Below are 12,137 nucleotides of genomic sequence, written 5' to 3'. Positions count from 1 at the left end.
CACAAGCTAGGGCAAGCACTGGATAGCCGACATCCGCCAGGCACGCTTCTAGGTCCGCTTCTGCAAGTGCGCATGCGCTTGGGCTGCATAAGTTCCGTCTCGCCCAAAACGTTCCTCTACATCCTTCCTCCGGATTGGCCCGAAGGGACACGATGACCTTTTACGCAGGCGTCGCCCCTGCTGACCCGGAAGTTTTCCTCCAGTTAAAAGCCTTGGATCGCTGCGCGCGGCCTTTTCCTGTCTGTACCAGAGCGGCGCGTGTTCCTCGCCGAGCGAGAGAGACGCTGAAGCTGTGCTCTCAGGTGAGACCGCCTTAGGATCGGTGGTCGCTGGGACGGTTCAGGGTCTTTCGGGGATCATGTCCGGCGGCCTGAGTCTTTCTTCATTAGATCTGACTTCTGCATCCGGAAAAAAGAACGAAGAAACGGGTGTGGGACGAGTAACTCTTGACTTCCGTTTGCTCCGCCGCTTTTAGCTTTTCCGCATGGCGGGGCTCGGGGATCTTGGTTTGGACTGTACAGTTGCACTCTTGAGATAGGAAGTTTCCATTCTTAGACACACGGTGCGCCCTTTTGCTGTGTAACTTACTTTCTCTTGTTAATATAAGCTCCTAGAAACTTCACACCGTCAATAAAGAATCAAAACCTTTGGGTTGACTGTGCCACATGGTACCTACCGTGGTCCTTGATGTCATATAACCGTCTCTCTTCAGGGCCAAGGAAACAATCCTAGGCAGAATGTTGCCTTGGGTCAAAGAGGATGTAAATGGTTGGGGTTTGAATTACAGCCGTTGCAATGTCAGGACATTTGACATCTGCTGAGGCATTATACCTTGGTCCTACGCGGCAGCTGTTGACTGATGACTGTCAAGTCTTGGGCCCAGGGGTTCTAGGTGAAAGACAGATGCTTCTTGCTCAGAGCTGTGTAATTTTTCTAGTTCTTGAGAACACGTTCACAGCCTTTCTTGGTCCTTTGCAATGCCCCAGTTCAACACTGGATGGCGGCTAGCCTCAGAATTGGGATGAGTGTGCCTCTGCTCCACGCCAGCTGGGCTCTGACATTTTTTTCCTGTCGTCACCTTGTCCCAGGATGACCGAGTGGGAGACAGCAGCACCAGCGGTAGCAGAGACCCCTGACATTAAGCTCTTCGGGAAGTGGAGCACTGATGATGTGCAGATCAATGACATTTCCCTGCAGGTGAGGGGGACTTGGGCGTTCCTGGCTGAGGGCTGATATTATTCCAAGAAGGAACACATCAAACTTGTTGCTGTGCCACTAAGTCAAGAATAGAGGTCATAACAGGTAAAGAAGGCATCCCACCACCACCACCACCACATCTACCACATCCCTTCTTATGTCCTGTTCAAGGATTACTACGACTTTTGTCGTGAGACGACTGTTTAATCAGAAGGAACAGAGTCACGACACCAAAATAAATTTTAAAAAAGGAGCATCACATCTGACATAGGTATTTTGTTACCGTTTTTGTAGTAAAAACACATACAACATCCACTGTCATTCTTTTGCATATGAATATCTAATTATCTAGCACCATCTCTTAAAGGGATTATTTTTTTCCTCAATTGAATGGCCTTGGGCACCTGTTAAAAATCCGCTGGCGCTAGATGTATGGGTTTCATTATGGATGCTCAGTTATATTCCATTGGTCTGTATGTCTGTCTTTATGCCAGTACCACACCTTCCTGTCTTATATTAAGTTTTGGAATTGGGAAGTTGTGAGTTGTCCTAATTTGTTCCTACTCTACAGTTTTACAAACCCCTTCTGCCCCCTCCCCACCGGGGCACCATTATGAATATTGTGAGCCTTAGGAACTTTTGCTTCTGTGAGCACTTCCTCGATTAAAAGAAAATATTTGAAATTATATTTTGTGACTGCATTGGTATAAAGATGAATATAATTTGGGTTGTACTTCAGTCACTTCTCTGTTTGAGATAGGATCTCTGTCACCCAGACTGGAGTGCAGTGGCACGATCACAGTTCTCTCTGCAGACTCAATACACCTGGGCTCGGGATCCTCAACTAGCGGGAACCACAGGTGCATGCCACCAAACTTGCTACTTTTTGGAAAGAATGAAAACTTTTTTGTTGTCTGTAAAGATGTCTTGGAACTTAGGCAGTATGCCTAGTGGATAATTCGGCCTTGTTTTTCACTCTGAATATCTTGTAGATCTTTGATTTCTTTCCTTCATGGGTTTATTTCAGGGGGTCCACAAACATTTTATGTAATTAATTAATTATTATTATTATTATTATTTTTTTTTTTTTTTTGAGACAGAGTTTTGCTCTTGTTGCCCACGCTGAACTGCAGTGGCACAGTCTCTGCTCACTGCAACCCCCACCTCCCAGGTGTAAGTAGGCCTCCCAAGTAACTGAAATTACAGGTGTCCACCACCATGCCCAACTAATTTTTGTATTTATTTTTTCTTATTTTTATTTTTGAGAGAGAGTCTCGCTCTGTTGCCCAAGCTGGAATGCAGTGGCAAGATCTCAGCTGACTGCAACCTCCACCTCCTGAGTTCAAGTGATTTTTCTGCCTCAGTCTCCCTAGTTAGTAGCTGGGACCACAGGTACATGCCACCATGCCCGGCTAATTTTTGTTTTTAAAGAAACGGGGTTTCACCATGTTGGTCAGGCTGGTCTTAAATACCTGACCTTGTGATCCACCCGTCTCGGCCTCCCAAAGTGCTGGGATTACAGGCTTGAGCCACCGCGCCTGGCTAATTTTTGTATTTTTAATACAGAATGGGTTTCACCATGTTGGGCAGGCTAGTCTCAAACTCCTGACCTCAGGTAGTCCACCCGCCTCGGCCTTGCAAAGTGCTGGAATTACAGGCTTGAGCCACCGCACCTGGCCTCTGTTATTCATTTTTATGTGTTACTTTTCTTTTTAAAACTTTTGTGAAATGCACTTAAAATATGTATTATTGTTCCCTATCCCTTGTTCTACTAAACGTTATTAAGTGCCTGTTCTGCTAGGGAAATAAACATTGATGGGAGTTCACTGTGTTTTAAACACCTGTGCAGGGTTCCACTGTTGGGCCAAACCCTTGCTGGGAAATTTGGTGTTTGGAATTTTTTGCTGCATATCGAAAACCCTCCATGAATGCCTTTCTTTGTCTGTTTGTGCAGGTGCTTCTCTTGGGGTAGACACTGGACTGTGAGGTTTTTTTTTTTTGGAGGGGGTGTGTTTCTTGCAGCCAGACCATGAAATAGGACTTTGAGTTTAAGCACTGGACTGTGCATTTTTTTTTTTCTTGCAGCCAGACTGTGAAATAGGAGTGTGAGTTTTGGTGTAGTGTGTTCTTTTTCAAACATTCCTTGTATTTGTAGAAACAGGTAATTGTGTCTATTCTCAGAGGCAAGTGAAAGGATGGCCTTGGGGACATTTTGTAATGGAACTGTCAACAGCAGTCTCCTTTGAATACACATAGCTCCCCTCATTCTTCCCTTTTACACATGCAAGGTTAACTTTTTGGCATTTTTTACATTTTCGTGGAGGGATGGCTATGTATGTATAGTATAGGAAGGCAGCTGTTGTTCTGGGCCAGGCATGGTGGCTCATGCCTCTAATCCCAGCACTTTGGGAGGCTGAGGTGGGTGGATCACCTGAAGTCGGGAGTTCAAGACCCGCTTGACCAACATGGTGAAACTCCATCTCTACTAAAACTACAAAAAAATTAGTCACATGTGGTGGCGCATGCCTGTAGTCCCAGCTGCTTGGGACTTGTCCAGTCTGGACAGCGAGAGTGAAACTCCATCTCAAAAAAATAATAATAATAACTGAGGTGGGCATGGTGGCATGCACCTGTAATCCCAGCTACTCAGGAGGCTGAGGCAGGAGAATAGCTTGAACCTAGGTGGCGGAGGTTGTGGTGAGCCAAGATGGTGCCATTGCACTCCAGCCTGGGTGATAGAGCGAGACTCTGTCTCAAAAACAAATGGTGGCTCACGCCCGTAATCCCATCACTTTGGGAGGCCCAGGGGGGCGGATCACCTGAGGTCAGGAGTTTGACACCAGCCTGGCCGACATGGCAAAACCCCATCCCTACTAAAAATAAAAAATTAGCCAGTCATGGTGTCGTGTACCTGTAGTTCTAGATACTGGGGAGGCTGAGGCAGGAGAATCGCTTGAACCTGGAAGGCAGAGGTTTCAGTGAGCCTAGATCGCGCCACTTCACTCCAGCCTGGGAGACAGAGTGAGACTGTCTCAAAAAACTAAACCAAAAAACTTTCTCACTCTGGTGGTGGTTCCCCTGTCTTAGGGGATACTTAGCAATGTCTATTTTTACATGTCAAAACCGAAGGTGATTGGGCCAGGCACAGTGGCTCATGCCTGTAATCTCAACACTTGGGAAGGCTGAGGTGGATGGGTCACTTGAGATCAAGAGTTCAAGACCAGCCTGACCAATATAGTGAAACCCCATCTCTAATGAAAGTACAAAAAATCAGTAAGGCGTTGTGACACATGCTTGTAATACCAGCTACTTGGGAAGCTGAGGCAAGAGTATCACTTGAACCAGGGAGGTGGAGGTTGCAGTGAGCCAAGATCATACCACTGCAATCAGGCCTGGGCAACAGCAAGACTCCATCTCAAAAAAAAAAAAAAAAACAGGCTGGAGGCCCAGCCCAGTGGCTCATGCCTGTAATCCTAGCACTTTGGGAGGCCAAGGCAGGCAGATCACCTGAGGTCGGGTGTTCAAGATCAGCCTGGACAATATGGAGAAACCTCATTTCTACTGAAAATACAAAAATTTAGCCTGACATGGTGGCGTATGCCTGTAATGCCAGCCACTCGGGAGGCTGAGGCAGGGGAATTTCTTGAACCCAGGAGGTGGAGGTTGCAGTGAGCCAAGATTGCACCTTTGCACTCCAGCCTGGGTGACAGAGCAAGAGTCAGTCTTGAGGGGGGGAAAAAATTTGGGCTAGGCATGGTGGCTTACGACTGTAATCCCAGCATGGGAGGCTGAGGTGGGCAGATCACGAGGTCAGGAGATTGAGACTATCCTGGTTAACACAGTGAAACCCTGTCTCTACTAAAAATACAAAAAATTAACCGGGTGCGGTGGCATGCACCTGTAGTCCCACCTACTCTGGAGGCTGAGGCAGGAGAATCACTTGAACCCAGGAGGTGGAGGTTGTAGTGGGCCAAAATTGCACCACTGCACTCCAGTCTAGGCAACAGAGCTAGACTCTCCCTCAAAAAAAAAAAAATTGAAGGGGTTGCCAGTTGCATAACAGATGCTATTAAACATCCTATAGTATGCAAGACAACCCTTCAAACAATGTGGTCCAAAATGTCCTATAGTGCAGAATTAGAGGAATGCCGTTTTAGAAAACTGGAATCATGGGCTCTAGTCTCCTTAGATTCCTACTCTCTTTCATTCATTATGAAGTATCCTTTTTGGTGACTTAGTAAAGTCACCTGTTCCAGGTTTTTTCCTCATGGTGCATGGGGCTCACATCCAAGTCCCCTGGAAAGGCATAGCAGGATCCCAGACAGCTGTCAGACTACCTCAAATGGGTTCTTGTTTCCTCCTCTGATTCCTGGTCAAGGCCCATGATGCTCCTGACCATTTTCCCTTCATTTTCTGCTCTCTGCTGCCCCAGGATTACATTGCAGTGAAGGAGAAGTATGCCAAGTACCTGCCTCACAGTGCAGGGCGGTATGCCGCGAAACGCTTCCGCAAAGCTCAGTGCCCCATCGTGGAGCGCCTCACCAACTCCATGATGATGCATGGCCGCAACAATGGCAAGAAGCTCATGACTGTACGCATCGTCAAGCACGCCTTCGAGATCATCCACCTGCTCACAGGCGAGGTAGGGCTCTGATGGCAGCTGTGCCTTCAGTACACCCCAAAGCCCCGTGGTGTGTATGCCAGGCTTATCCGCTGCGTGGTGTGCTCACTCTTGTTTTAGGGGTGAGAATGAGGGAGGAATGCATGGGGCTGGATGTCGGGCTCAGAGCCCCCTTCTCTCTAGAACCCTCTGCAGGTCCTGGTAAACGCCATCATCAACAGTGGTCCCCGGGAGGACTCCACACGCATTGGGCGAGCCGGGACTGTGAGACGACAGGCTGTGGACGTGTCCCCACTGCGCAGGGTGAATCAGGTGAGCAGAGGGCTTATGCACGTGGGAGGGTGGACACAGCCACAGGAGTGGGTGGAATCTGCCTGGGGCAGGAAGGCTTGTCTCTGTTGCATGTTTTACCTGCAACATCACTTCCTCTAGGAAGCCTTCCTGGATTCCCACCCTCCATGGGAGCAGATCCAGACTCTGGGCCTTCTGGACCACATTTGGCTGAGGTCTTCTTTCATTTGGGTGTATATTTTTACACTATGTGTGTAATGTACTTTTTTTTAATTGGGCAGTTTAAGAATCAATTGCAGACATTACAATAATTTTCCCCTTAATGCAACAGGTATCTTAAAAACAGGGATGACCTATCCCCATCGTCACCCATCCCCCCCGGAAGGATTTTAACAGAGATAGAATAATCAGATTAGTCATTATTCCATTTATGCATCTGTCCCCAGAATGTCCCTTAAAGTGGCCGGCTGTCAATTGGGGGTCCCAATTAAGAGCATATATATTGCCTTCCCCCCCCTTTAAAAATTTTTTTTTAGAAATGACTGAGATGGGGTCTCTCTGTTTCACAGGGTGTCCTTGAACTCCAGGTCTCAAATGATCCTGCCCCCTCAGCCTACCAAAGTGCTAGGGTTTCAGGCGTGAGCCATCACACCTGGCTGCATTTTTTGTTGTAGGGGTTTTTCTGTTGTTTGTAGAGGTAGGGTTGCCCAGGCTGGTCTCAGACTCGCAGCCCAAGTGATCCTCTCACCTCAGCATCCCAAAGTGTTGGGATTACAGGTGCAAGCATCACACCAGGCTATACAGCATTTTGCTGTTGAGGCAGGTCTCAATCTCCTGTCATTGGGGACCCAACATCAGCCTCTATGTGTGTGTTTCTGGACACTTGCTCTTGTGGCCCTCTTTCTGATTGCAAATCTGGCATGATGTCATCTCCCCTAACATCTTGTCTCAGTGGACCTATGGGAGACAGCATGGCTGCCGGCATCTGTTGGGGATGGGCCCAGGGTGCTGGAGGACCGAAGCCTGTCATTTTAGCCTGACCCCTGCTCTCTCCCCAGGCCATCTGGCTGCTGTGCACAGGCGCTCGTGAGGCTGCCTTCCGGAATATCAAGACCATTGCTGAGTGCCTGGCAGATGAGCTCATCAATGCTGCCAAGGTGGATGAGGGCACTCTGGTGGGAGGGGTCTTAAGTGGGGCATTTGATGGTGGTCCTTCAGATTTAAAACTGTCTGTTTCCTTGCAGGGCTCCTCCAACTCCTATGCCATCAAGAAGAAGGACGAGCTGGAGCGTGTGGCCAAGTCCAACCGCTGATTTTCCCGGCTGCTGCCCAATAAAACTGTCTGCCCTTTGGGGCAGCCCCACCCACTTGTGCCGTTGTCTGTCTTCAGTGGATGGTGTGGGTGGCATGGCCCTGGTGGCTTCGGGAGTTGCTCACCTTCCTGACGTGTGGCCCTGTGGGGACCTGGAAGCATTGCTGACTCAGAATCATGGCACCCCAGGGCTGGCAGGTGGGGCACTAGTGGTAGGCCAGGCTGCCTGGAGTGTCCCAGCGGGTATTGGAAATGAGACAGATGGGATTGTCCATAACTTCTGGGACATGAATTATCGCTGTGGTCTGGGTGGGTGGGTGACTTGGGTGCCTGTGAGTTCTGGGTAGTTACAAGGCGATCCTGAGAGGCTTGTTGAGGTAGCCCTGGAGAGACAAGGAAAGTTCAGGTGTTTGGGCCACACTGTTGCAGACCTCTGGTTTCACCTCTTGGAGTGTAGGTTGCACTCCTGGTTACCTCCCCAGCCATACTGGTTGTGGCTGCAGCTTGGGCCTGTACACCCAGTTTCCACGGGCTGTACAGGTTCCCGTCCACCAGTGTGAATGCAGTGTCATCAGGCTGCTGACATGGGTTGGGACCCACCCAGGGCCACAGGCTGGTGACTCCTGTAGAAGATTCATCAGGTTCTGATGGGTGGGGTGGGGTGGGGTGGGCCCAAGCCCGCCCACCCTGTGCCATCACCTTTCCACCACCCCCAGCATCTCACCAAGGCAGGCTTGGTGTTCACCCTGGTGGGGCTGGCCCAGGGGGCGGGGCAGGCAGTCAAACGGGTCCAGCGGGTATCTGGAACCTAGATGGGTGGCCCCAGATGAGCACCCTCCTCCTGGGAGGGTACTTTTGGACCCAGCTGCAGGTAGGCCAGAGACGGGTCAGAACAGGCAGGGACACGCCACTGGCCAGAGGGAGGAGGTGTCCACAGGTAGGTAGGGTCCCACAGCCTGGCTGGGGTCTGTCATTTCTCTGGACAGCCCCTGGCCCTGTGCTGGGCTTCTCAGCAGCTGGGATCCTTTCCCTTGCCTAGGTGTCCATGTCTGTTCACGGGAGTCTTGCATGGTCTTCCAGGTTGTCTGCTGAGTTCTTCCAAGGGTCCCTGTCTGCGCCTCTGTGGGTTGGGTCCTTTCCATCCCTGTCTCGTGTCCTCCCCGTGACTGTGTTCAGCTCCAGTCTGTCTCCCTGTTTCCAGTTCAGGAACTGGTCCCCCGTGGGTCTCCCCATCTCTTCTGCTCCTTGACGCTAGCCACACACACCCTTCTCGGGAAGGTCCTGCTACTGGGGGCGCCTCTGCAAAGTCCAGTCCCCAGTCTTCCCCTGGAGTTCTGCCGGTCTCAGAAGCGGCTCCATGCTCCACCCCTCCTTCCCTACCTGACTGCCCTCTCCTCGCAGGTCCGTCCGGATGCCCTGCCCTCGGCCGCCCTGGCTCCGCCGTTCCCGGGCCCTTCAGGGCTCGGGTCCCAGCTCCCCAGGCTCGCTCTCTGCACCCCGCTCCCCGAGCAGAGGGGAGGACCAAGACGAGGACGAGGAAGAGGAGGAGGGAGGCTGCAGCCCAGGCTCCGGCCCCGTCCTGCTCCCCGCCTCCCCTGTGGAGTGCCTCATCTGCGTGTCGCCCTTCGACGGCATGTTCAAGCTGCCCAAGCGCCTGGACTGTGGCCACGTCTTCTGTCTCGAGTGCCTGGCGCGCCTATCGTTGGCCACGGCGGGCGGCGGCGACGCGGTGGCCTGCCCGGTGTGCCGCGCGCCCACGCGCTTGGCCCCCCGCCGCGGACTGCCCGCGTTGCCCACGCAGTCCGCTCTCCTGCCCCGCGACGCGCGCGCGCCGCCCTCGCGCCAGGGCTCCGTGCGCTTCGACAGGCGCCGCGGTCTCCTCTACCTGCGGCCGCCGCCGCCCCTACCCGGGCCGCGTAAGTCCCGCGCCCCGCAGGCCCCGCGCGCCCCGCCGCCCCCGCCGCCTCTGCGCCTGGGCCGCCCACTGTCGCGCCGCCTGACCCTGGACAGCCCGGCCTGGGTCTTCAACGCGGCCGTGGCAGTGGCCGTGCTGGTGGCCGCGGGACTTGTGGTCTCGGGCGTCTACATCTTCTTCCTCATTCCGCACGCCACCTCCTCCGGCCCCGCGCGGCCCCAGCTCGTGGCGCTCGCCCCAGCGCCCGGCTTCTCCTGGTTCCCGCCGAGGCCCACGCCGGGGGCGCCCTGGACCCCAGCCTGGACGCCGCGCGCCACGGGCCCTGACCTGGACGCGGCCCTGCCAGGAACTGCAGAAGATGTGCTGGAGCCCAAGGCGGGTCCCGAGGACCCGGCAGAGGCTGAGGAGGGACCCGAGGACCCGGCGGAGACCAAGGGGATGCTGGACAAGCAGCCGGACAGCCCGTGGGGCACAGAGGCTGGCCCCAGCTGGACTCCGTGGGTACGGGGCGCAAGGAGGCTGTGGCGCTCACAGTAAGTGCAGCCGCGCTGCAGTCCTACAGCCAGGCCTGGCACCTCCGTGTCATCTGGGGGCCTTAGCAGGGTGCACGGCACTTACCCGTTTCTCCAGATTGGGGCCTGAAGCGAGCATCCGTGGCACTGTCACCATGGGGCAGGTCCCTCTCAAGGAGCAGCCACCGCAGTCGTCCCACAGGGATCCTCTGGTAACACCCCGACCCCCATTCTTGTGGCTGTCCAGTGCTGGGATTACAGGCGGAGGGTGCCCTAACCATGACTTCTGTAAGGGTCCTGCTGGGGCTTGGTCCAGAACCCAGACTCCGTGGGGGTGCAGTTGGAAGCATCCCTAATCCTCATCCCTTGTGGGAGTCCAGCTGCGAACACCCCCGACCAACATCCATGCAGGTACCCCGCCAGAGGCAGCTCCACAGTTATCCTTGAACGGGTCCTGCTGGGAGTGTCCCCAGTCATCCTCACCCCAGAGGCCTGGGGGAGCACCCTTATCAGCACCAGAGGCCGAAGGTCCTGACCCACTCATCTTTTGAACTGGCTACAGGTGGCAGGGGCCCGCCCATCTTTGGAGGGCAGAGCTGCTGCTGCTATCATTCCCTGGTCACGTGTCCCTCCAACTGGCCCATTGCAGGGGACCCACCACTCCGCTGTCTGCAGTTTCTTTTCTACTGCCTGCAGGCTGGGCCTGAGTGGGCTCCAGCTGTCTACCTGCTGATCCCGGGCATATCGTTGCATCCTGCACACCTGGTTGGGCCTGGGGCTCCAGCTTAAAAGAGAGCAGGGCCGGGCGCGGTGGCTCAAGCCTGTAATCCCAGCACTTTGGGAGGCCGAGGCGGGTGGATCACGAGGTCAAGAGATCGAGACCATCCTGGTCAACATGGTGAAACCCCGTCTCTACTAAAAATACAAAAAATTAGCTGGGCATGGTGGTGCGTGCCTGTAATCCCAGCTACTCAGGAGGCTGAGGCAGGAGAATTGCCTGAACCCAGGAGGCGGAGGTTGTGGTGAGCCGAGATCGCGCCATTGCACTCCAGCCTGGGTAATATAAGTGAAACTCCGTCTCAAAAAAAAAAAAAAAAAAAAAAAAAAAGAAAAACAGCGGGGGTTCCTGGCCAGGGCTGGGGAGGAACCTGAATCTTAGAGACTCGCTCCCACCCCAATCCTAAGTCCCCAGCTGCTCTGGGAGCCTCAACTTTCCCCTGGGTTGTGGCTTCTAGGATCCTCTCAATATGCTGTGGTGCAGCTGTGGTCATCATGACTCAGAGAGGCCAAGCTCACCCCAGGAGTCAGATAGAGGCAGACAACGGTGGGAGTGGGAGTCCTGGACCTCCTTCTTAGCCACAGGGATCCTAGTCCCTTTCCTGGACCACCAGAGTCCCCATCACCCTTGGTTAATATCTTGGTGCCAGTTCCTGCACTTCTTCCTCCAGGGCTCCATCTGTCACCCAGCCTCCTTTCTTGTGCCTCAAGGTGAAGCCTGAGCCTTCCGGATAGCAGCCTCCAGGGAAGGTGGCATGTGGGCTCCTGTCCTCTTCCTCTCAGAAGTCTTCCTGGGTTTGTTATTGGGGGTTGATGGCAGCTATCCTCTGTGCAGACTGAACATGGGGCTTCTGTCTCCTCCCAGGCCCTGCACCCCCCCATCCTGCCTCACTTTATTCTGGGGAGGAGTGCTGTATTTTGGGAATGGGCACCCAGCATGTTCCAAAGAGAAACATGACTTCTGTGTGGCTGGAGGCTCCTGTTTGATTTGTTTATGTGTGTCCTCAGCACCAACATACAGTAGGTGCCAAACAGGGGAGTGACAGAATTGCAGGTGACCCAGGCAGCCTGGGAATGAACCCTGGGCCCAGGACTGCCTAGAGCTAGCTCTGGTGTGAGCTATTGCTTCCCGGTGGGATCCAGAGGAGGAATACTAGGGAGTCCATAGGCATGTCTTCCCAGACCAGTTCTTCCCTACACCCACATGCTGATGTCACCCGCAGGGCCTGGGACCAGTGTACTGGGTCACTGGGCAGGCACAGCCCAGCCTCATAGGGAAGGAACCTGATCAGAGAGCATCAGAGTTGGTGGTCTATTCATTTCATCTGGCTGTTGTGACAAAATATCCCCAACCCAATTCTTTAGAACACGTGTTTATTTTATTTATTTTATTTTTTTATTTTTATTTTTTTTATTTTTATTTTTTTTTTGAGACGGAGTTTCGCTCTTGTTACCCAGGCTGGAGTGCAATGGCGCGATCTCGGCTCACCACAACCTCCGCCTCCTGGGTTC

The 12,137-nt window shown here is 53.2% G+C and overlaps 2 protein-coding genes across 2 annotated transcripts; both read left to right on the top strand.

The window, feature by feature from the left end:
- On the top strand, positions 1 to 7,476 carry RPS5 (ribosomal protein S5). The gene is made up of 6 exons (XM_032263336.1): positions 1 to 302; positions 1,089 to 1,197; positions 5,630 to 5,839; positions 6,002 to 6,130; positions 7,168 to 7,266; positions 7,354 to 7,476. The coding sequence occupies exons 2-6, from the start codon at positions 1,090 to 1,092 to the stop codon at positions 7,420 to 7,422; spliced, it is 615 nt and encodes a 204-aa protein (XP_032119227.1). The 5' UTR covers positions 1 to 302; position 1,089; the 3' UTR covers positions 7,423 to 7,476.
- A 143-nt stretch (positions 7,477 to 7,619) lies between these two features.
- Positions 7,620 to 10,613, top strand: RNF225 (ring finger protein 225). Its single transcript, XM_032263335.1, has 2 exons — positions 7,620 to 8,358; positions 8,823 to 10,613. Exon 2 carries the CDS (start codon positions 8,833 to 8,835, stop codon positions 9,871 to 9,873), a length of 1,041 nt encoding a protein of 346 aa, XP_032119226.1. The 5' UTR covers positions 7,620 to 8,358; positions 8,823 to 8,832; the 3' UTR covers positions 9,874 to 10,613.
- The last annotated feature ends 1,524 nt before the right edge of the window (positions 10,614 to 12,137 follow it).

This window comes from Sapajus apella, unplaced genomic scaffold, assembly GCF_009761245.1.
Source record: "Sapajus apella isolate SASKATOON/1434 unplaced genomic scaffold, GSC_monkey_1.0 scaffold135, whole genome shotgun sequence".
Classification (NCBI taxonomy): domain Eukaryota; kingdom Metazoa; phylum Chordata; class Mammalia; order Primates; family Cebidae; genus Sapajus; species Sapajus apella.
The sequence above is the reverse complement of the archived record's forward strand: the minus strand, read 5'-3'. Positions and strand labels throughout refer to the sequence as shown.